This window comes from Charadrius vociferus, unplaced genomic scaffold (genome assembly GCF_000708025.1).
Source record: "Charadrius vociferus isolate BGI_N301 unplaced genomic scaffold, ASM70802v2 scaffold430, whole genome shotgun sequence".
Lineage (NCBI taxonomy): Eukaryota > Metazoa > Chordata > Aves > Charadriiformes > Charadriidae > Charadrius > Charadrius vociferus.
The window spans coordinates 1338311-1363715 of NW_009646541.1; the positions used below are offsets into that span (position 1 = coordinate 1338311).

General features: G+C 38.6%; 1 protein-coding gene across 1 annotated transcript; it reads right to left on the reverse strand.

Annotated features, from left to right (window-relative positions):
• Positions 1-2128: 2128 nt before the first annotated feature.
• On the reverse strand, positions 2129-25161 carry SUN1 (Sad1 and UNC84 domain containing 1). Its single transcript, XM_009885820.1, has 22 exons — positions 25067-25161; positions 18302-18496; positions 17778-17968; positions 16637-16663; positions 16338-16532; positions 14456-14578; positions 13339-13422; positions 12907-13017; positions 11370-11468; positions 10613-10706; positions 10437-10495; positions 9069-9214; positions 8689-8913; positions 8098-8184; positions 7676-7719; positions 6519-6654; positions 5332-5586; positions 4716-4800; positions 4125-4240; positions 3240-3407; positions 2709-2801; positions 2129-2242 (listed from the first exon to the last, which is right to left on the reverse strand). Exons 1-22 carry the CDS (start codon positions 25141-25143, stop codon positions 2129-2131), a joined length of 2724 nt encoding a protein of 907 aa, XP_009884122.1. The 5' UTR covers positions 25144-25161.
• Between the last annotated feature and the right edge of the window lie 244 nt (positions 25162-25405).

Consider the following 25405-nt stretch of genomic DNA (forward strand, 5'->3'; position numbering starts at 1 on the left):
GGCAGGACAAGGGAGCGGGGTCCGGCTGGGCCGCAGAGACAAGGCTGAGGAAGTGGGGCTAAAACCCCCTCAGAACCCCACTCCGCAACAAAAACGATACCAGGGCCCTTTGGAACTGCTTTGGAAAGAGCTGCAAAGCATCAAGCAACTACCGACCCGCACTGCTCCCCCAGCCCTCGGGATCCCTTTGGGAAAGGGGCGGGAAAAAAAAGGGGAAAAAAGTTCACGCGACAGTCAGGGATGTACTCTGAAGTGGGGCTAAAACCCCCTCAGAACCCCACTCCGCAACAAAAACGATACCAGGGCCCTTTGGAACTGCTTTGGAAAGAGCTGCAAAGCATCAAGCAACTACCGACCCGCACTGCTCCCCCAGCCCTCGGGATCCCTTTGGGAAAGGGGCGGGAAAAAAAAGGGGAAAAAAGTTCACGCGACAGTCAGGGATGTACTCTGTTATTTAAGCAGGTGGTCAAAAAAAAATACAGAAAAGAAGCTTTATTTCTTGTTTCAAATATTACATGCACTTTCAAAAATTAAAACTCTTTATTTAAACATCTCAATAGCATCTCGTCAGTTTTGGAGGCAGCGAAGAATAACAGACATTTTGAAAAGCATTTACAAAAATACATTGCACAAAGTCCTATCTCGCTTTTTTAAAAAATAAGTTAGTGTTATTCAAAATATTCCCACCCCGGCTACCTAATTTCAATTTATACAGGAGAACTCTAATTTTAAATATGTAACCTATAGTATGAAAACACCTGTACACATGTAATCTAGCTCCTCTGCGTAGGCCATAGGTTCTGTCTCTAGCTTAAGTGAAAAAAAGAGTTCTTCACATGGAGACTTTATTTTTTTTTTTATAAACATTCGAGGACTGTTGTGCAACATACATAACTATTCAGAAAACCAGTCAGCAGTCCCACATGGTAACAGTTCGTGTGTTATAAAATGCATTGTAACGGCAAGATAAAAATTCTGCAATACAAGTACATTCCAGGAATCTTTTCCAAAAAGGATCTTCAAGGTGGCAATGCCAAGGGGGACGTCTGCGGTTTCCTCACACTCGACACGGAAGTGTTGTTTTTGGGACTGGTTGTCCGACACCGAGGGAGGTTTCCGGGAGGATCCTGAGACCGCCCGTGTGCAGAGTAGCAAGGTTTGCAGCGTGTGGAAAACACGACTGCGGTATTCTCACAATACAGCATCTACTGAGTGTAACGATGAACCACCTTAAGGAATTCTTCACCCAAAGAGATCACTTTTAACAAATTAAGATCGTTTAACTGCTCTATCCTAAGGTTTACTAAGCAATGTAGCAGGCTTATCAGCTCCAATCCAGTTAGTCAGTACATCAAGGTCGATTTGGAATTAACACCAAAGAAGAACAAGCTGGCCAAGTTGCTATGGTAAAAACCCTTAAAATAACTTAAAGTTATCCCTGACTTTTAGAGCAATCCATGGCCACAAGTTACAGTAAAGCATTCTCAGTCGCTGGTGTTTAAACTAGTTTTGGTTGTGTTAACTTTCCCTGACAGTAGTATTTATCATATTCAACAGGTATCAAAGAAGCCCTTTGGTATCCACCAAAAAGGTCAAAACCAAGGGTCAACTGAAGGACACCTTCAGCCACAGGCAGTGGTTAAAATGTACCACAGTTTTTGGCTCATGGTGCCCAGCTAACAGAAGTATGCAGTTAAGTCCTGGATTTAAAAAAAACAGATTCCTAGTTGCAGAAAGTGTGGTTTATTCTTAAAAAAAAAAAAAAAGCCAACCCCAAAAAACCAAAACCCCTATACATTCATTTGTAATAAAATAGGTGTCACCTGTTTGCCAACTGGGCTTTAGGAACCAGAGCAGTTCGCATGCATTATTTCTCTCAGCATGGACACCAAAGTAAAGCTAACTGGCAATTACAAGCTGAGCATTAGAGCAAGTGAAAATTATTATTTTTTTTTTTTTTATACAGTTCTCTTGACAGTCTTCTGCCTTTATCAGAGGATCAACAGTTCTGCAGTATGTATCTTGCATCCTCGTCCTTTAAAGATTCCAGTGTTCTAGGCTTTCCAGTATATACACATTGAGAACAAAATGTACAACAACAAAACAACCCAAGCTGTAGTGTCGGAGATTATTCGGCAGGTTCCCCATGCACTCTGAACCGATAAAGGCATGTATACACTGCATGGCCCCAGTTAGAAAGAATTCTCAGTTCCACTATTTGGAATGCGTTTTCACTTTTCTCCTGGAGAAGCAAAAAAAGCAGACACACAACCCAGAGTTAGGCTTCTAGTATCAACAGGCGCAACTGAAGTTGCCTTCTTACATTCCTGCAGCCACCACTGTTCATAACTACAGCACGCCCTGGGAGCTTCCTGCCGCGTTGAACAGAACCCCCCTTGCCTTACATCTAGTCGCTGGGGAAGGCAGGCAGGAGCAGCACGAAGCAGGCTCAAGCAGCACGAAGCAGGCTCTTCACCTTCAGCATCTTCACACTGTTTGTGTCCAGATGGCACAAACCTTTCCTCCCCTCTATTTAGACCGTATCTATTTAGGCCACGGGTTTTGAGGCAGATAGGGGGATACTTTCTACCTCAGTTTCTACAGAGCCCAGAGAACGAGGCCTTTTTCCTTCACTACTCATTGGGCACTCCCATAGGAAATACCAGTATCTTTCTCCCGACAGTTTAAATGTTGTCCTCCAGACTTACCATCACTGGAAACATCTGCAGTGGTTCTCCATCTTGATCATAGACATACTGTCCTAGAAGCTTGCCTTCTTCTTGATATTCATCATCTAGACCCTGTAACAACAGGATAAAGACTTTTGCTCCGTAAAATTTGAAATCAAACCCAAACCAGCAGCATGCCTACAGAACGGAGTATCAGCAGACAGCACTCAGAAGTCTTATCAAACCAGAATGTCTCCTGTGTAACTCCATGCTTGTTCAGGCACGGCTCTGTATTTGAGTTTCCTGCACTGCAAATATTTGTGCTATGTTTATATGTTTTCATCATCTCCCTCTAAAAGTGTTTACTACTGTATGAAGCAAGAGAAAATTACTTGCAACACTACTCCTAAACTCAAAGCTCATTAAAATAAAAATAAGCAATTTTAAGAGCAACAACAGAAACAGTTTCTCTTCTTAGCTGTCCTCCCTTAAGTCATTATTTTCCAAAATATGTAACACAAATATTTTTTATGCATACAAACACCAACTTAAGTTCACAGACAGACTTACATATACTGCAAAGTTCCTAGGGGCACTGGTGATGTTTCCTGCTGGTGAAAGTGTTTTTGGTACGTGTTCCACCGTAAAGGCAGTCGGATAGATCTTCATTGACAGTCTAACTACAAGATACCCCTGTGATCCTTTGAAAGCCCAGCAGTTTCCTGGATACATGTCCGGCTAGACAGGAGGAAGGGGGAGAGAACAGGATGGGACACAACAACAACCACCACCACAAGCATTTTGTAATTTTTTTTTTTAGTAATAAAAAGTCGTAATGAATTCTGAATTATTAGGGACAGTCTTAGATAGCTGCTGGCTGGGCTTAAACCACAACAACTAAGCACCACATGCTCACTCCCCCTCATAGGGTAGGGGGAGAAAAAGGAGGAAAAAACCCTCATGGGTTGAGAAAAACAGTTTAGTAAGTAAAGCAGGACAATAGTAAGTGGCAGAATATAATCTGTTTGATAGAACTCTTCAGGAAGACAGCCTGGTCTAGTGGGAGGTGTCCCTGCCCACGGCAGAGGGGTTGGAACTAGAAGGCCTTTGAGGCCTTCCAACCCAAACCATTCTACGATTTTACAATATCCACCTGAACTACCAGCAGTGTTTTGAAGACCCACCTTAAGGTTACTTCTCAACAGGAACCCTCCCAGTGCTCCCGTTTCCCAGAAGTCCAAGGCACCGCCCAAGCCTCCTACAAAGGTCTTCACTAGAGCAGGACTTCAGCAGTGCCCAGGAGCTACCAGCAGAATCCCACTCACGGGAACATGGCTCAGAATACCTGTGCCCCCCAATATGTTACAGACAGAAACATCCAGTATCCAAAAAACCAATCCAAACTACTCAACACAAAGCAACACTGCTGAAATTGTTTACTTGGCTCTTTATTACCTGTATCACCACTCTGGGAGACTGAGAGAAGTACCACAAAGGAACTCCAAAGAGGCTAATTAATGCTGTTTTGGTCTCATGGGTTTCAGAACAGCGAGTACTCAGAATGCTGCCACCTCAAAAGAGATATATCAGGTTAGCAGAAATAATTACTCATTTCTTCCTGAAGACTTAAGGCAGAGATTTGTACAAAGCTTAGTGCATATACTATTTTCTTCACAAAAAACTACTACAGATGTTGTTAAAGTCTAACAGTTTTCTGGGGATACAATGCTTCTATCAAGTTATTTTAAGAACACATTAAAGGGTTTTCATTTAAGAGGGCTGAAAAATACACATTTTTCCCTAGCGAGTTCAGTGGTGTGTACACCCCATACAAACACATCTGTGGTTCTGTTACCCAGAAGAACTATTCTATCCCTGTCCATGCCCAGGCTGATATATAACCCTGTGAACACCACACAGATTGCCGTAGTCTGACGATCAGAACACACAAGGATGCTCTACAAACCTTTAGTCCTCATTTTAAGATTTTTAGTAAATACTATAAATAACATGAACAGTAAAAATGGCATTTCCTCTGCTATTTACCTCCAGATTCCAAGGCAAAATCCACCATACCAATCTTGTCTTGTGAGTAGAGTTTCAGTGCATTGTTTACAATAATCTGTACTTGCTACAGATGTACATGCAGAAGAGAATGGAAAGAGAAAGATTTTAATATAATCAAAGTGATAAAATAATTGATACATACACATCTGTGAAGTTGCAAGCATCTCTTTGAGATGCTGCACTCCACCACACATCTTTGAATATCAAATATCTTTGAATGTCAAGACAGAGGCCATTTTTAAGGCCTGGTTCAAATACACACTGCATCCTGACTGGTGTTTTCCTCAGAAGTTGCATGCTTTCCCCCACCTTCCCAAGACCCTGAGCTGCATTTCTTTGATATACCTGTTTCTTGGGAATTCTTCGGTTTTCAAGATAGCATACTTTGAAAAAACCAAACATGTTCACAACAGGCAACAAGCAATGCTGTAAGAATACACTCGATAAAGCATTTTCTAATTGAAATGGGGAGAACTATAACGTTCCTGACATCTCTTAAAATCATTAACATTTATATTGACAGTCATGCTCCACAAAATGCATAAAAAAGGACTCTACCGTTTTAGTTGAACTTTTGAGAACTGAACTCACTCACCGCTTCTGTGATTCCAGAAATCCCTGCATTAGTCACAGCATTTGTTACTACTTCAGGTGTTAGTTTTTGGTTTGTAACAGACATATGGAGGGTAATATTCTTGAGGATCTGCAACTCTAGATTCTGCAACAAAGTCTGCAGATCACTTTTGCTCACAAAATTGGACGTAAGCCATTGGAGAAGCGAATCAGGAAAGTCTTCATGTTGATCACCAAACAGCATTAGCTTGACAGATTCTTTGACTTGGGCACCTACCTAGTAGAAGCCATTAACAATTATAATAGAAATTACTAGTCTTTATAAACCATTAAGTAATACTATATATACCAGGCACACGTGAAATCAATACATACATTCAGCACTCCACACAAGTCTAGCTTTCATGTGTGTTTTAACTGCGCTGACTTACACTGGAATACCAGACCAGTCAGGAATACCAGACCAGTCAGGTGCGCAGGAGAACATACAGGAAACACTTCACCCGTTTGGTGAACAAGACACACCTCAAAGCCCAGCAAACTGTGCAGTTTGCATTAGCGCTCTGACTAATACTTCAGAATAAAGACGACCAGCTGACTGCAACAGTTCAAAGGCAGCACCACAGCAACTCTAAGGGGAGCGGTGTAGTTGTTAGGCCTAGTTAAGCAAGTCGCTTATCACTCACGGTACACTTTGATTCCATACACAATAGCTAGATCACAATTGAGCATTACCACAAAATGGTATTGTAGTCAAAGTTGATAATCCCGTATCAATACTTACTGTTGTATTTTGTTGGCTACAATCCAGTCAGATCTTATAAAAGGCTTCAAAAGAATTTAAGCATGTTTTTTTTTTAAAACAACTCTCAGATAACAAACCTAACTTGCATTTACATAAGTTTCTTTTCCACGTTGCCATGGGTTAGCAAAATACATTGCTAAGAACAGCAAAGTACTGTATACAGAACTGCTATTGCATCATTTCTTAAATGCAACCCCCCCTGCCATTGTAGAAAACAAGCCCTAAACTCTTGTCTAGTAAAATGTTATGCACTAATGGAAAAATCCACAGTACCGCTAGATAAACCACTACCATTCTTTAAGATTAACACTACCCCCACATTACTCATCGCACTGCATTTCAAGAAAGTTAGCAAACAAAAATCAAGTAGTACCCAGTTTTACCGAAGCAGTTACAGCACCTACTTTTTCATGAATGACATCTATTTTCTCACAACTTGTCTTCATGCTTTCCCCAGTTAACAGCTCCGATTTCATCTGCGACAACTCTAGTTCTAGCTTTTTAACTTTGGACAAGAGTTGAGTATGTTCATCAGCATCTCTGACAAAAACAAGGAGTCAGCAATTAGGACAAAGTAGTTTGAATCATTTCACTGAATTCCAAAGGTGTGAGAATGTACTTGTCTAATACAAAGCGCTTTCCTAGTTCAGTTATTCACCATGATAGACGTTGTGAGCTTGCAGTTCCTTGACGATGTTATTTAAGGCCTACTTAGGATTAATACATTCAAAGCAAAGTATTTTGAAGTTATGAACAAATCCAGTAGTGACGACTTTAGACCACCACCAGGCTGACAACTTAAATTACCCAAATACCCTATATGTTTAAGATTTCTGGAAAACCATTCAAACTTTATTTGCATGAGTTTGCCACTGGTTAGAGCAAGTTTCAGGTTACCTTACTTAAACCAGAATAACTTTAGAGGCAGGTGTTAAACTAAGCTTAAGTAGCAGGTCGCATGTCACCAACAGTGAATCAGTATTCAGTGCATGCTATGGAAAAAAGGTGTCAGCCATCATTCTAAAGCCATTTTACATTTTGATCTAATTTAAATAACATTTCAGCAAGTAAGTGTTTCTTTTCCTCTTCCCAATGGAAGCTACTTAATGAAGTGCTACAGTTTCTATCCCGGTGTTACCTAGTAAGTGAGAGGAAAAGTAGTACAGCTGACAAACCAAAAATCAAGAGATGAAGATCAGAATTGATCAATTCAAGAATTTAAATATAAAGTCTATCAAAAGCAGTTACTGTATACTTCACTACACAATTTGAGGAAAAAGTTTAATGCATTTATAAGAGGATGCTAAATAAACAGCTTTCTCTACTGAAAAAATGTAGTTGTAGGATTGCTCGCATACTGGAAGTGTGCCTTATGTGGACGCTCAGCAGCACAGTTCAAGTCTGGTACAAGACAGCAGAAGCCCTGCTGACACTACAGACCCTTAAGGTCAGTTAACTGACACAAAGAAAAGGATTGTTGTATTTCAAAGAAGAACATGTGTATCGCCATCAGTTAGCATCAGGATTGAAAAAGCAAAATATATTTGAAAAGTGCTTATACCTCACTGTTTTTGCTTTGGCTATGTCAAGCTCCTTCTGGATGTCCTAAAAAGATACAAAAGTTAGTTTTAACATATACAAAGAAACAGAAGTGACAGAAAGAAGATTTTAAAACGAAAGTGACAGGTTTTAGCACCATCTATACAGGACTACGCCCCCACATTTATGTTTGTGCCTCTGTATAAGATTTTTATTATTATATCTAAGCAGAAACTGTGTCACTGGTGAAGTCAATAATTTTTAATCTTTGGACCAAAACACCCTCCAAGAAGGAGGAGCAAGACCACAAACAAATTTTGAGACTTCAAGAATTGTACTAGCAGGAGGACAAGAAGCTGGGGTTTGGAATAGGCAACAAAAAAAAAAGTCTATTTTATCACCGGGTTATAATGAGAGCAAGTTAGCAAAGCTAACTTTCTATACCTTTGATTCAGCAGAGAGTTTTCCAAGAAGGTCTTCCAGAGTCAGGATGCGTAACTCATGCTCTTGATGTAAAGCCAGGAAGTCAGTCTTTAAAAACAGGGAAGAAAAAGGTGGTGGTATTTTCTTTTGGAGTACAAATAGCATAATTAATATTTTCTATAAAGCATAATTTGTATTTCATTCTGTGAGTCCCTAAGTGACTTATCCTACAGGTAGTGTAAGAAATTCTAGAATCTGCAATAAATATAAGTGCCTGATTCAGCAGTAGTAGGGGTTATACACAGGGAAGTTTACCACAAAACCCCTTCTTTGTCACTAGTCCTTCCTATAGTCTTCCTTCTCTGCATGAAAACAGGATAAATCCAGATGCTTTTCAGCAACGAAAGATTTTGTTTTAGACCACCTATCTGGATTAATTCTTTGTCAGCAATAACAAAGGAGGAACAAACGCCAATGACTACTCCCCAGCATTTACTACCTATCAGTTAATTCTGTAACAGAGAAAGAATCCTGAAGTCAAATAGGTAATAATCTGCATTACTAAAACAGAATACTTTGATCCGTACTAGAAAGCATCAATAACTATCTTACCTTTTCCTCCAGTTTCATATCTTTAAGATGTTGACCCACCACATTTTGTATTAGCTTCAATGTTTCACTTTTGTCACTCATCTGGGCAACCTGATCTTGAAGATTATGGAGTAGAAGCATCACTTTGCTGTACTTTTCATCATGGTGATGGCATCTGTCAGACACGAAGGCCATTTGCTTTTCCAGCTCAGTTATACGACCAGAATCAAAGATATTTATGGTATCCTAAGGTATAAATATATATTTTTTAATATGTAAAAATCAAGACATTTATTTACATTACCCTTGTGTATCAAGTAGTTATTGCAAAATGTTGAGGACATGGGAGTTAAGAAGTCTTAAAAGATACGAAAGTTCTTCCCTAGACTGTTCTCCCTTACCTTTGGAGGTTGCACAGAGTGAAAAGAATCCGCCTGTGGTTCACGAACACGAACAGAGTCATCTATTCTCTGTATTCTATCAATTCTCGTCCAGTTCAATGAAGGTAATAATGAAATGAAGCCATCAAACCCCCAGAACCATATACCTAGATCAGAAACAAAAAGCAAAAACGGTGTTCAAGAGAATTCTCCCTTAAGACTGCTTATAGCCACAAATCATCGTCTTGCTTAAGCACGCAAGCTACCTTAAGTTTGCAAGGTTGATGTCACACAGTGGACACTACTCCAGGCTGAATAAAAATCAGCATGAACCAGCTTTAAAGTTGTTAAGTCAAGCACTCAAGAATACCAGGGAACATCCATCAGCACCACTCACAGTTGTAAGGCAGGCAGCTTGCGCTTATACATCATGATATATCCTTAATCTCATACTACTGCTTCCCTGGGACCTAGATCTCATTTACTGATTAAGACAGGCCATGCTCACTGAAGGCAGATGTAAATACTACTTTGTATCTCAATGCAAAATATCTTGCCTTATACCCCACTTACTACATACCACATTACAAAATATCTAATAAAAATTGGGAGAAACTTAGGCTTCTATGGAAACAATCTAGCATTTCACAAACATTACACTCATTTTTGCAATATCTTAGCACGAGGTAGCAGCATTTTCTACACAAGGCAACTTCGTCCTTTCTTATTCTCCCTAGTACAGAGGATTTTGAATCCCCACTATAAGTTTCTGAGAAGCTTCATCTCCTCCCCAAAGTAGCTACAAGTTTTTTACGACGTGCAAAGATATGAAACTGCTTTTCATAAATGGCACAGCACTTTCAGTGAATATTTTAAACTGACTTTGTTTATTTCAAATTAGACAACTGGCCTGGAATATTGTCAACTAACCAGTCTAAATAGCAGTATTTTAAGCAATTAAAGCATGGCCTAGAGCAAAAGAAAGATTTAGGATGAGTCTGTAAAAGAACTTAAGTACACTTTTACGGACATCGACAACAATCAAAGCATCAGTATGCAGCCTACTTTTTATGAGCTGGTTGCTATTCCTATGAAGGGAGGTAAAGAAAAAAGGACTTCAGTGCATTTACTTACTCACCCCCTCTCTCTGTCGAAAGAGCTCTATGAAATTAAATCAAGGGTATTCCTTTCATGGGGAATTCCTTCAAGGGGAAGGCTCACTGACTTGTCAGTACTTTGAAAGTTTGAATTACTGTCCTGTTCACAAACAAACTTGCTTTTTTGCTTCTGCATCTTCTTCATAAACCAGAAGTTCAACTAAAAATGCTATTTTGGAACAGCTGTATTAAGCATACATACATCTGCATTATAACTAAATGACTCACATACCTAGTAGAAACAGGAGTGGGATAAGAAACAGCAACAGCTTGTAGATCTTTGGAAGGCATCTAGAGAAAGAGAGGGGAAAGTTTACAAGAAACAATACATTTATCATATTTTATTGTTTTATATTGTAACTGGGTAAATAATTTGCTCACAAAACGTTTTTTTCTAAGGATACGCACCTTTTAAGAAGAAACACCTTGAGCAAAGACATCAGAGTAACAAGTTGATACCACCCAGTTCTAAGCAACCTGAACATGCCAGAAGCTGCCCTCCCTAGAAGACAAAAAGCAGTAGTGTGAAACGTAATTACTGCAACACGTGTTCAAAGAAACCAAGCAGAGGGACATGCAACTGTGGCCAAGAAAACTTTGCACAGGAAAGAAATGCATGAATACAGGCAACACATGCAGCTTATTAAAATCTAGATATCACAAGTCTGACAGCATTATAACATCAGCTACTCAACAAATACAATAGTCATGCAATAAGATGAAATGCTTATTTGTTATAACAACGCCATCTTGCTGGAAATTCGGTATTAATGCTTGGATCCAAGTTACTATGCACTGAAGACCTTGTTATGTTTCAAGAACTGCACAGATTAGCAGCATCAGTTTTTGCTAAGAAGAATACCGTGACAGAAAGCCACTACCAAACCAAACACACCCCATTATTCTTGAAACCCCGTATTCTGTGCTATTCACACAGTCATTCCCTCACAAAATAGTCTGGTTAGTCTCCCATTATGCCTGTGAACAGAAATATACCCTGTCATTAAGCATACTTTGGTCGATAAAGAAAGTAAAGTAGCACATGCATTTCAAGATACAAAAGCTACAGCATAAGCACAGTTGAATTAGTGTAAGCCACGCACTGCAGATTCCTAGTTTGTCAAAAGAACAGGCAACGCGCACACACAGGGATTAGGATAGTAACCTGGAGAAAGAATGGCCAGCCAAAGTAGAGACAACACCTTCTGAGACACCAGCCATCCTGTTGCTCCCACTGTTCGCAACACGTGAAGCATAAAGTAACCTAGATTATAACAAATTAACTCTATGTGGTAACATACATCAATGAGCTTGAGGTTCATTAGCAGTACATGCAGACATAATTCTCTGCCCCTTACGTTTTCTGTGTAGTTTTAAACCATACCTTTCAGTAATCTACGAACTTGGTTCTTCACTATTTAAAATCAATGCAAGCCACTAATAAATATGAAGCCGAGTAAAACCAAGACAATTTAGAAACAGAATTCTCCCATGTAAAGATAAACATAATGATCAACACTATCTGTGCAGTTAAGACTATCACTTTTCCAAAATAAAGTTTTTTTGTAGTGTGTTTATCTAACAACGCCATGCTAAGTGTAAGACTAGCAAAAAAGTTCTACCATTAAAACAAGTTTTAAGCACATCATTACATGAAAAGCATCTTATTTGCTCTGAATTATACTTTGTTATCTAAATTCATGTGTAGAAGAGGGAACAATTAAAAATTTTAAATCCTAGCAAAAGAATTAAATAATGATGTTTAAGAAATATTGATAAGTAATAGAAAATATTCCCTAATGAAAGTTACAAGCAGTAAATTTTCACTAAATTGAATGTTCCCAAGGATCTTCAGTATGGAAGTACTGAGTCTTTAAAGAAAAAAAAAAAACAAACAAAAAAACCACCACGAAACCAAAACCAACAACAAAATAACCAACGCACTAAAACAAAATGCTGCAACTTAAAGCCCACTGAAGCCAACAATGATTCTATCCAAAACTAGGACTGCTCCTTCTACAGAACAAACTACATAGTATACATTTAGAAAATAATCCTACATGTTTATATTAGCAGGTATGTCTGGGTTAATCTGAGGGATTATAGATATACCAACCCAATATTTTGCAAAGCATTTAGGTGACTGAAGTGTCTCAAATCATTTTCCTTTGCTGAATAAAGAGCACTCAACAGATTCTTGATGCCTCTGTCATTCAAGCTAGGGAACGCTCATCTCACAGGGAAGATTCTATCCCTATACAAGATTCCTGTAAAAATTGACTACCACTAGAACAAAAATAAAAGGTTAAAACCCCTTTATTCAAATAATCTGCATACCAATACCTCATACCTTGCTTTTATTTAAAGGCAGCTCTTCAACCTTTCGGGAGTACAGACCTCCCCAAAAGTGCAACCGATTAACAATCTGACTTATTCTTGCTAACATACAAGGTGTATGCTGTCCCTACACCTTGTTTTGCTAATAGGTAAGCAGTCTGCCAAGCTTGTACAAAAGTCAGTATCAGAGCAAGAAGTCAAACAGGAAAGGTGTTCAGTAAATTAATTTTCTAGACACTTTACACTTCTTTTAATCTACTTTGAAACATGAACGTAAAAAAAAAAGCAACACAAACAATATGAATGATTAACATTGTGAGATTGCAATGCAAAATAAAAGCAAAAGAAAAAAGGTCCAAGTCAACCTGCATAAGAAAAGGTGTGCCAAATGGTCCTTGCTACCCTTTTAGCCCATGAGGATTGCATGTGGTCTGTGGTGTATATTTCAAGATGTTTCTTCCCCTTACAGTCATCACCTGTTGGTTGTGGTAACAGTCGATTAATGGGACAAAGCCAGGATCAAATCAAGATTGTTACAAGATAACTTGAACAAGTCTATTTCATGGTATCAGTCAGCAAACCAAAAACCACTACGCAAACTTCAATGGAATAAAACTTGCTTGGGAAAATATTACAGTACACCAGGCAATCACTGTTCTCCCCCCAAAATATAAGTTGTAAACCAAACATTTACTGTGAGGCTTCCATAGTCATGGGGCATCAGATATTATTATTATTATAGCAACAGCCTGGTGTACAGCCCAAGGCTAGAATACAACATCAATCGTTATACTTACATATTGATTCCTCATTTACGTCAAGATGCCTATCTTCTCTGTAAAACTCCTTTACATTCATGCTTCCACAGTAGTCTGAGTGAGCTGCAACACATTCAAAAAGTATACATGGAATGTAACTCAAGTTCAAAGCCTTTCATATATGCACATTTCAGCTATCGTATCTATATATGCAGATTTTAGCTAAACTGGCTTGGTTCACTATTAAAGCCAGGTTAGCCACAGGTAACCTGAAAAATGATCAAGCAGCCTACTCTGTCCAATCTTATTTTTTCTTAAGTAAGAGAAGGCCTTGTGGTTCAAAAATCTTTCTGCTGCTTTTCAGATAGGGTTTTTTTACTAACTTTGCTAAGTAACAACTCATCAAATCTTAAGTCCTTATCTCCATCATTCTGTCAAATGGGCCAACTGTTACATCGTTGTGTTGATTATACCAGAGACCTTAAAGAGACTGAGAAGAAAGCATTAGTGAGTTATTAGGCACTGAGGCAGAGAGAATGGGAGAGAACAAAGTTTTATTCACACACAAAAATCAGTTACGTTCTGCATATGGTAATTTAACTTCACTCATAGAGCATGTATTATAGAAGAGAAAGCACCAAAGAAGAATCGAGTATTTTCCAGGAAAACAAGATGTGCTTTAGAGTAGTGGAGAGTGATGATGGCAGCTTTAGTTTTGCAAGACAGAGCTAATCAAGCTTTAAGTGCACAGTTGGCGTAAGGGTAACAAGATAGCCCAAACCTAAAGACAAGTTAGGATTTGACACTATCACACCAAGCAGTTTTTAAGTTTTTGTTTGTGGTTTTTGGTTTTTTAAGTTTTTCAATTTAAACATTGCCTTCTACCACTTCCTAGTAAAAATCAACATGTGAATCTTAACTGTAACGCAGATCTCACATGCGTGAATCCTGTTACTTCCAAAACAGAGGGAAGGTATGAAAAGGGTAGCACAGCTGAGATAAATAATAATTAAAAAAGGGAGAAAGACAGGAGCCGGCCAAAAGACAATAGAAAAAGGACACTGTAGTGCCAAAGATGAAGCCCGCAAGAAAAAAAGACCCCAACACACACCCTGTGACTTTGTGTGGAGACCAAGGAAGACAACTGAAAAGGTACCTTTAAATTCATAACCCAGCTTCAGCAAAACCATTTGAAATAGTTGCACTAATAGTGATGCAAAAGATGCTGCAGCATGTTTGACCAAACGCAGAATCTTACTTGTGTAGAAATAAGCTCCTCCTATTGAAAAAAAGTATGAATACAAATTATTCACCTACATAAAGACGTACTTCTGTTCTCTGGTGACCACTTGTTTGTGGAAGAGTGAGAACGAAGCACGGAAAGCCACTGTTTAGCCAGGAGTATGAACTTAAGCAAGTGCAGTTTGAAAAGCCTTGGATGCACTAGATATTACAGCAAAACTTTTGTAAGAACTACACATCCTAGGGAAAACGCCTTCAAGACAGAATGTACAGCTTCAGCAAGAATACCTTTTCTTAGAAAGAATTAAGTACTCGAAGTAGTAATGAATTCCTTGCTTACAGAACTCAACATTTCTCAGTGATGTGAGCACTTCACTGATACCGATGTTGTGGGTCACAGCTCCAGAGAGACAAGCTACATTCTTATTTTGGATTTGAAAGGGTGAGGACTTCCCACCTTCTTCTCTGCCTTTACATTGTTACGCTGGAGGAAGTTACTGCAGTGGTCTGCCTCAAGTGCTACAGAGACACTTCTGAGCCACCGGCACAAAGCTGCAGCAGTATGGGCGACTGCTTTTATAGAATCAGCCACATTCCAAACACCTGCCGTGATTGTGCCCCTTCCCCCGTCCCCCTCAAGTTTAACCTAAAACTACTGGATTAAAGTTCAAAGGGAAGTACACAGATGAGTTCCCTGTAAAATTCTCCTGTGTGAATACTAACTCAGGAGCACAGACAACAGTTTTCATACAGTGTCACTTTTAGTTCATTATGCTAAGCCAACAGAATGCCTACCTGTGCTACACGTTTACCAAAAAGAAGTGCTTGCCTCAAAGCATCTTAAGTCACAAGTTACAGTTCAAACAAACTGACTTCTTACTACTGAAAACATACTCAAGAATATCACACCTACAGAATCCCCAGATTGGTTCCTTTCTAGTTCAAGGCTGCTCAAGAAACAACAACTTCATGGTAACTGAGGACTACCAACAATCAAGAAATTCAAGATGCTATGCAAGAGGCAGGCACAGTCAAGACACTGACGACAACCACCCTCAGAATGGAGATTGCCTTGGAAAGCCACAACTTTATTTGCAGCCGACTCATTTGGTTTTGAGCTTTAGGAATGTAGTCACTGGAAGTCTATTTGGAATCAGTTTTTCCCCTTGGAGTTCAATTTTTCAAGTAGTTGATGTTTAGCTTCTAAAACACTCTAATAAGCTGCCACGGTTAAGTGATGAGGACAAAAACCAACAAAGCATTAAGTAGGAAGGTATAATCTCAGAGATTTCTTGGATAACAGAAGCACTGCAAAGTAACAATTCAGCTCAATCTTGAAAGTTCAAATCATGTAAGAAAAAAAAATAATCAGACTGCATAAGAAAAGTTTCTGTCTGAAAACCCTGACCAAAAGCCTTTTAAGCAGATGCAGATCCAATACCAGATTAGGAAACTCATAATCGTTGCTGGTTGGAACAGCGTATCGTGTTCCAAATCAGTTTGAAAATATAGCTTGTTAGGATACCACGGCATTTTCATTTTGCAATTGTTTCATTCCTACAGCAGCATTGGGAAAAAGTAGATAATTATAATAATTATGTATCAAAAGCTGGTAAGTACATAAAGTTTCAAATGATACAGAAAAAGGTATTTCATATAAGCTGATCTCTAGAATTTAGTTATTGGTAAATTTAGCAGAGTAGTAAAAGTGCTTAAATAACACCACATGGAAAACGCATCAACTAAACCGTATACCATTCTGCTATCCAGGTAAGACAGAAGAGAAAGTAACTTACTAGATACATGTTTCTGGCTCCTGTCCCTGGAGTAAATTCTGGAAGATGGCACACGAGAAGCTGAGTATGCTGTAAGAACCTCCTTCCGTTCAGAAAGCATGCTGCAGTCACTGCAAGTGTAGCCATTGATCATTGTGGTCTGCGTTTCCGCTGCTGCTAGATCACCATTTCCCTGCATCAGTGTAGTATCACCACCTAGCAAATCAAGAGTAAAACATGCAGCACATTGACATCAGTATTGCCATCACTAGTTACCAGTAAACAGAATGCATGTGGAAGGAATAGGAAAGTGTAGTTACCTTTAGGGTCACCTTCATCATCAAGACCTTCAAAGAAAAAAACATAAATTTGGTCGCAAATACAAGGAAGTCCCGTAATCAACTACGATATCTGACATGAATTCAAATTAAAAGTCCCACCAATTTTAAGAGTGCAAAGAAGAGCCACTTTATGATTAGTATTTAACCTATTTTGCTGTCCACCGCATGAACAGACCCATCTATTCAGACATTAATGTAGTAGGGTAACAGTTAGTGAAAAGCATTCTACCACAGAAGCAGCAGACAAAATAATATGAATGACAACTACACCTTTTCTTAGCTCCCATGTGACTTTAAAGCAGCTACTTACAAGCTTACGCTGTTTCTGTTGCTTGGTAACTACTTTGGTACTACTGTATTTTAAGATCCTGTGTTAAGAGCCAGGTAATCTAAAGTTTAGAATGTGTTCTACCAAGATTGAAACAATTCTTTACATTAGGACTCTGGGAAAGTCACAAGCATACTGACTAGAAACAAATAGTCCAAATTTGGTATATAATTAGTTGTTGTTCTTCTACACAACACTTTAAGTAGACAATGCCCATACTTTCCTCTTCAATGAAAAAAGCAGGTTCCAGAAAGGCCAAACCAAGCCAGCCAGCCACACACAAACACCCTCTTAGGAAATCTTGAAGCGCCACTAATTTGAAACTTTCAAATTAAGGTATGCTAAGTTAAAACACATTTCTGCCTATAAACAAACAAGAAAATGCTTTTCTTTTGGCTTTTCAAAGACAAGTTACATGTTTACCATTCTTTAAATAAGGTGCTCTACACACATTTTGAAGAAAGCAATGATAAGAAATAGTTACATCTATACAATCTATGGTGTTGCATCGCAAAATTGTACACATTTGCGCAGCATATTAACTTGACTGTGCAGCGTGTCCTGATGTTTTGCCTATGCAAGTAAATCAGGTTTACAGACTGGACTGTGAATTTCTCCAGTAGGCATCTTAGCAAGCAGTTTTCTATAGAAAAGAGTAAGTACATGCACACATTTGAGGGCAGGATGGAAAAATGGATGGGGAAAAGAGGGAACATGAACATATATGTTTATACACAACAAACTATAAGTGGTTTTCACAATCCAATACGAGCAATAGCAATGATTACCCACCCCAGAAATGATCAACTTCCGTCTGCTCTCGAATCAGAGATTCATCCAAGACAGTGGATACCATTGATGTATCACTGGCATGGCTATTGAAACTGCTTTGGCTAAAAATGGAAGAGCTGGATAGATTTTTCCTTGGCGTTTGTCTTACACTGCCAGATTGTTTATTCATACTTTTGCGTTGCTTCACCGTCCTAGGAAGCCAAGCAAACACAACTAAGACACAGCACTAAAGATGAAAGTTTCTCATCATCTCTCATTTTAAATAAAAAAAACAGTCAAGGTTTTTTAATGCTGACATGACTAGACAGCTCAAATCTGGTTTAAAAGAAAATCCTCACATTCATGCATCTATGCTTCTGCAAAGACTTCATTGCAAACCACACACTGAACATAATTTTCAAAGTATGGCAGTAAACACTAAGAAGAATAAAACAGTAGGTACCTATGTTTGTACTACCGTGTTCAAACAGGAAGCCTCAAGACTCCAACCAATAAATTAACTTGTGATGATAAAAAGTACTTACTTAGAAGACTGTTCTCTGAAGGACATGTTTCCGGCATAAGAGCTGTCATGAAGGGTATCATGTCGTGCATCATCTGATTTACTGAATCCTGCAGCAGCTAACCGTAAACTACGCCGTGACATTCTTGGCGAATCAAATACTGGATCTATTTTGTTTTCAGTCTCGAAATCCAAAGCAGATGAAGAATAACTGGAACTGCAGCAAAATAAGAACAGCAAAGTTACCAGAGGTTAAGAGAAAATTCCCCCAGTAACAAACATGCCCTTCAAGCTAGTCTAAGTTTCCATTAAAAGCAGTTTATCCGGGGCTACGGAGCAATTCCCACAAGACACGCCATGTAGCCCAAATAACTTAGAAGTATGTAGATGTTCAAGGTTCTCTTAAGCAATTCATATTACAAGCTTAACAACTGAAAGCAAATCACAGTTAGAAAGAAACAACCACCATGGAAACCATGTTTGAAGTTGAGCCAGAGCAAGCATTCGCTATCCAGTCTCAGACACATAGTTCTTTTGGGACCAATTTGAGAGAGGAAGCTATTCATGACACAGTTTCTTCACTGCGCCTAGTAGCAAATTAAAAATCATGATACACACTAAATGCAAGGTAAAGATTTATTTACCGTCGAAGTTTTGGTGGGTTTTTTTTTGGTTGTTGTTTGCAAATTCCTTGTTTTGAGAACCAAAGATTCATATGCCACACTACTCAATTTCCATATCCCAATAACTAAGAACTTCCCTCCCTTTGAGATACTTAAAGACTTCCCTTCTTTAGCTACATTAGTTTATAACTAACATTACTTAAAAAAAAAAAAAGTGGTTTTAAAAGATTTCTTAATTTCATGCAAATCATTAGAAATACTTAACTCTGAAAAAATAAAAAAAGGTTTAGTGTCTTTCATCCGTTTTTCCTGTGTTTTACCCTATAGAGGCAAGTTTAGATGTAGACAAGTTTCACATCACCCCAGGAACTCTACTCCACACTTTAACACTTGATTTTCTCAGAACCTCCACGAAAACTTAGAATAAAGGCAAAGCAGCAACACAAGGCAAACACAAACAGATTAAATAGAGGAGTCAGTAAGAAATACATTTACTAAAACAGAAGTTTAGCCTAAAGCAGAATACTTATACTTACAACCAAAGGAAACATTCAGTTGTGTAACTGAGCAGAGCTTGCTGTCACAGGGTATTGCGCAGCAGGAGGCCAGGTCCTAGAACCACTCAGCACTGTGACCCAAAATACCTAAATGCAAAGCGCTCTAGGCCAGCTCTCCTACAGGGCCTGTCCCCTCTTGGGCCACAAGCATATACAGAGCTGTAATAGCATTTATTTCAGTGTTCCTGGGGGTTTAGTTTGTGGTGGTTTTGTTTTTGTTTTGTTTTTTTTTAAAAAAAAAGAGCCAAACAATGTTTTGTTTAGCTCCCTCTCCCCAAAATCCCAAACAAAAACAAGCAAGCAAACTAGGTCTGTACAAGTAGATTCTACTGTGCAATCTGTATTTGAAATGGAAGCTTTCCCTTTAAAAAACGCATATAAACACATATAAAAGGTATTTGTGCAAAAAAAATTTTAATGGAAATAGTTTTCTTACACAAACATTAAATAACCCAGAACATTACAAAGTAATATGATCTGTGTTGTACATTTGTTTAGGTTGGAAAAGACCTTTAAGATCATTGAGTCCAACCTTTAACCTGGCACTACCAAACCCACCGCTAACCCATGTCCCTCAGCACTACAGCTGCCCGTCTTTCAAACACCTCCAGGGATGGCAATTCCACCACTTCCCCAGGCAGCCTGTTCCAGTGCTTGATAACCCTTCCAGTGAAGATTTTTTCCTAATATCCAATTTAAACCTCCCCTGGCACAACCTGAGGCCACTTCCTCTTGTCCTATCGCCTGTTACTTGGGAGAAGAGACTAACACACCCCCCCCATTGCTACAACCTCCTTTCAGGCAGCTGTAGAGGGCGAAAAGGTCCCCCCTCAGCCTCCATGATTAATCTGACATACAAGTAAGTTAACACCAGAATCCCTAGTAGCTACACTTACAATAGCGATTTAATTCTGACAAGGTGGGTGCTTCAGAAGTGAGTTTCTTGATTGCTCCGCAAAGCAAAGCGAAGCGCATAGACAAGACCGTGTCCTAGCATGCAAACTGCATTTCTTTCAGCTAAAAAAAAACCCTAACCCAGACAATGCACTGCAGGAAAGCAGCTAGTTGCTCCAGCAGCAAATGTGCAATCAGCCCCCAGGACCAGACCAGAGCTTGTTCAAAATAACTTCTTCCATCACCCAGAGGTGCACAGATTTGATGGCAGGTCTTCAGCACCACCTGCTTGATCTTATCTGTCTGCCCTGCTAATGCTGCCACGCACAGGGCAGCCCTGTGCGAGGCAGGAGCCTAAGCACAGCTTAAGACAAGCCCAGCATACATTACTGTACATGCTATGCTTATTAATCCTTGCTTACATCTGGGTGAAAAGAGGTGAGGAAATAAGACAGGAGCCTCCTCATGTGAAAACAGACTTAGTCTACATTTGTTTATGTAATTTTTTTAGTTTTCAAAAGTATTGTTTAGACAGCTTGCATTCTGACAGATGTGAATTGAGAATATGGGCTAAATATGACTCTTCCTGTTCATTACAATAGTTTACTATCAAGTCCCTCCCTTAACAGTTGTTTCAGAACTCAGTTTTGCTATTTACACTTGCCACTGTGCATTTGCTTTTCCTCATCTTCATCCAATGTTTCTTACAGATACTCAATTCACAAGAACACAAAGTACACAGGACAAGCTGACAGCTGTGACCAGCGTCAATTTGTTTCTGTTTACGAACACTTGCTGTTAAGTATCTCAATAAGCATTTATATTAGTTTGGGTTGGGTACACATCTTGGAATTGGGCTCTACCATTTAAAAAAAATAAAAAAAGGAAGAAAATCATGGGAGCTTCTCTTGCTCGTACAGGATAACTCTCTTCACACTGAAAGTGAATTACCTGCTCTCTGTCAGAAGGACAGTATCTAGCAGTCTCCTAGCTTCCCATCTCACTTTTCCATGCTTTGGAAAGCAGCCTTTTTTCTTCTAGAGAAAAGATCCCAGTAAACAAAAACCTCTGCCTTTCCTTTCAAAGGACAGAAATGAACTCGTACATTGATGGTACTCCTATCCAATATGTATGGCTAGCAAAAAAACATCTTAAAGGTGCGATGCAATTAGCCTACACTCCTAGAAAACCTACACAAACGGTGCAGACTCTGGTTCCTTCCCCCAGCAAACAGCTCCCGTGGCTGCTGGCAGACCTGCTGACAGGATCTACTCTTACATCCCCAGCTGCTTAGCTATTACCTTGACACCTCCTTCACATGAGCTTCTATAGAAGAAGAATGTCCTAGACTTCAGTGAGTTAATTTTCAAGTTTATTTATAAGTGGAATGAGAACGAGGTCTGCCAATTTTAGCACACCTATAGCTCTGTCTGGAGGACCTTAAGTGTCATTTATTTGATAAGTATTCCTTAGAATGACATGGGCAGTAAAGTTCTTGACTATTCAAGATAATAGATAAACGCAACACATGTACAGAACTATAGCTAAACAGATGTTTTTAACATGGACGCAGGCATACAATCACCATACAAATGTTCATATGTTTTCTGATCAGGGCATTGCTTCTATTAAGTGACCAAGGACATCCCTGTAAGTTCCTTAGCTATTGCTTCCATCAGTCCCAGAACACATGTAAAAAACAAAGGATTTTATTCAACTATTTTGCAGAAAGCTACATCCTGATTTAATGCTCTGACATAGACCTAAAAGAATCCTACGAACTCTAATCAATTTTATCTGTATTTGTGAAGAAAAAGCAGTGTTAAAGGTACCCGAATTGACAAAAACAACACAACTCAAAAGATGACAGTGACTAAAGGAAAGATCAGCCTGAAGACGGGGGTGTAAATTACATGTTGACAAGTGGGTGAGATTCACAAGTTTGACTTGCATTTTGAGGAGGATAAAGGTTATTTAGCTATATCATTTTAATGCTTTTTTGATTTGGGCTGGAGGAGTAAAAACACAAAGCAGAAGCACTACAAACAGTTACGAACACACAGCAATCCCAGTGAGTATTAATACAAATTCTATTAATAGGTCATAACCAACTCTATTAATAGCTTTGTGGTATCTAACTTCACTGTAATTCTTTCTGCAGTGCTATACGCATAAGCCAATTTCTTTAAAGAAACTCACAGACCAATTTTGTGAAGACTGAATTATCAAAGGCAGAAGGAGCCAGATCACAATATAAGCAAAACAAATACAAATGTGGGGCAGAGGAGAAGGAATGAACTTCAGCATGAAAATATTTCTGATAGCAACTCTGCCTAACTCACCCTTTCCTCAGATTCTTCAGATACTGCTTGACCCAAGGCAGGAAGAGCTGCATCAATAATACATGGCATTCTGCACAGATTCAGCAAGCAGACACACAGCGAGAGTGTGCTTAGAAGACTGCAGTTTACTCCCTTGATACCCTGAAAGCAGGCAGCTTACCAAGTAGTTTTCCCCCATTATTTTAGTATTTGGGGCTTCCCAGAATTTTTCAAAAGGAAATTTTCAAAGTGCTTGCTAATCCTTCCTTTCTACTCAAGGAAGAACTACAACAAATAGATTTCAACCTAGTTTAACTATATTTCCCTTTATTAAGTCAGTTATTCAGAAACTGATAGATCTGAATAAGCTGAAGTTTAGTAACATTTTCCTAATACAGTTTAGCACAGCAAAATGGGAAGCCAAGAAGTTGCAAGACATAAAACCCTCCCCGCTTCCACAAAGGCCTCTTCACAAGTTCTCAGTTTCGCAAAACAACAATCTTCATTTCTGTAGGAAGTCAAACACTCCCATTGTCTTCTACACAAACCCCAAAGTCATAATGAACTATCCTCCAGACTTCAAATAGGATTTATCATTCTGCATCTTCCTTTCCTGGCAGGTTAATCTTTGCTCCTGTGGTATTCTTGTTTGCTTCAGTGAGAAACAGCACTCTTGTCCAACAAAATAGTGGGCAAGAAGAAAAAACACAGCCCTGAAGGGTTTTAACCCCAGATTAGTTTAAGCAAGCCATTGAACTTTACTTTGCTAATACTCTTGGAAATGCACATAAAAAAAGAAAATAAAAACCTTAATTTCTTAAGTTAATACTAAAGACATATGATTCCCTCTTGTCTGTGAGAAAGATTGGTTACTGTGGAGAAGATTGTACAGTAGAACGTACTAGTATCATTTCAGACAAATACAACTAAGGAAGAGAAATCAAATTAGATGACAATTTCACACCTTATTTTAAGAAAGATATGCTCTCAGATACCTAACAATCACTGTCTAAACAGCCTGAAGAATCAAAGTCAACATTCCCTACTGTGAGCAATGAAAGTAATCCTCTGTAAAAGAGTTAAAATATTTCAGCCAATCTCTAAGGTACATTTGCAACATAGAGTTATCTAAAAACACTTAGTAATCTAATAGTGAATCTGCTGGCTGATATAAGGCATATAAACCATCTTTCATTGTCCAGCACACCTTTCCTTGAAGTTAGTAAACCCACTTGGCAGTTAGTAGTTAGTCAGTCAAGGTTAGTTAGTACTAACCTTAAAGTCAGTAAACCCACCAACATTTTACCAGTGTTTTTCTAGAAATTCAGGAAAAGTTGCAATTTGCAACATAAAACACATTCCATTTTGCAACACTATTGACATCAGGCTATAGCTAAAAACTCATCATCCCCAACAAAAACTGATGACACTACAGTTTTAGAGTACACAAAAGCAATAATATTGTAAGTTAGTGATCTCTTAATGCTACAGTTTTGCCAACTTCTGCTTTATTGGCAAGTAGTATTCTGCAACCTAAATACTATTTTAATATTAATTAACTACATAATAATGATTTACAGACACAGAATAGAAAAGCAATCTCATATGGCATCCTAATGAGCAAATTTGGTTTTCAAACTTAAAATTAGCTGAACCAATAACTCAGGCTCACTGATGTATACTTGCTTCAAAATACGTCTAGTAACTCAACAACAAGAAAAGCTAGATAGATTATATCAGCAGCCACAATCTGCTCCGTTAATATTAAAAAAACTCAAATGAGCATCACAACATTTATTTTGAATACATAATACAAAAGCTAGCAAACACTAGAGTTGTTTTTAGAACACTGGAGTGATTTAAGACAAACAGTCTAACAATGGTTAATTTCATAAAAAGATACAAGAAAAAGCAAGTTCATTAGAATACAGATTTTACATTCACACAAGCAGTTTTGGTAGAAAAAGTAATCAATATGCGAATTCCAGCCAAGTTCCAGACTAACAGCAGTAAGTGCATATCAATCAGTGTTTTAAAGTGAAAACGCTGCCAAGTCGCAAAAGAAAACATATACAGAAGTTACAAGGCATACCAGAAAACATCCAAGAATTCTGATGACGTATTTATGGAAATAAAACAGCAATTGTAACTAGGTGGAGACTAGTTTATTCATAGCAACTAATAAACACTGAGTCATTATCTTAGTCCTTGTCCTCTTAGTTCAACGTGTATTCTTTCCTCCATTTAGCACGCAGCAGTTATTTTCAAAACAGACTAGATAAAGCATGCTTCTTCAAAGAAGTCTGCTACTTACCATGAAAGCTAAACTCTCCAGAATTAACAACATTCAGAGAACATACGGTTTCTCTACAAGAAGAAAAAGAGTTCTCACCTGAGTGCATATGTATAGCCAGTGTTCTCTGGCAGACAATGGGGAGGAGTGTACGTGTGTAGACGTGAAAAGTCCATGTTGACTGTTTCAAATCATACTGTAAAAGGTGAAAATAAAGCAATGCAATGACTTAAAGTTACATAAAGTCAATGTAGGAGCCCTTGCACTGTTCAGCCTGTGTTAGGAAGTATTGAAATAAAAAAGCTACTGTTACCAGAAATATGGAGCTCTCAGTATTTCAGCAGTATTGCTGCTAGTGCTAGATATCCCTTATCATCACTGCATGTAGCTCAGTCTCTTCCTGACTGCAACTTTCTTTATATTCTATTTTCAGCAATT

Coding starts and splice junctions, on each gene's coding strand:
- SUN1 (XM_009885820.1), bottom strand. CDS start 25,143: ATGGACTTTTCACGTCTACACACGTACACTCCTCCCCATTGTCTGCCA. Junction 13,423..14,455: donor GCTGGGTTATGAATTTAAAG/GTACCTTTTCAG, acceptor AATGTGTTGCAG/CTCACTCAGACTACTGTGGA. Junction 10,707..11,369: donor GCTGGCCATTCTTTCTCCAG/GTTACTATCCTA, acceptor TTTGTCTTCTAG/GGAGGGCAGCTTCTGGCATG.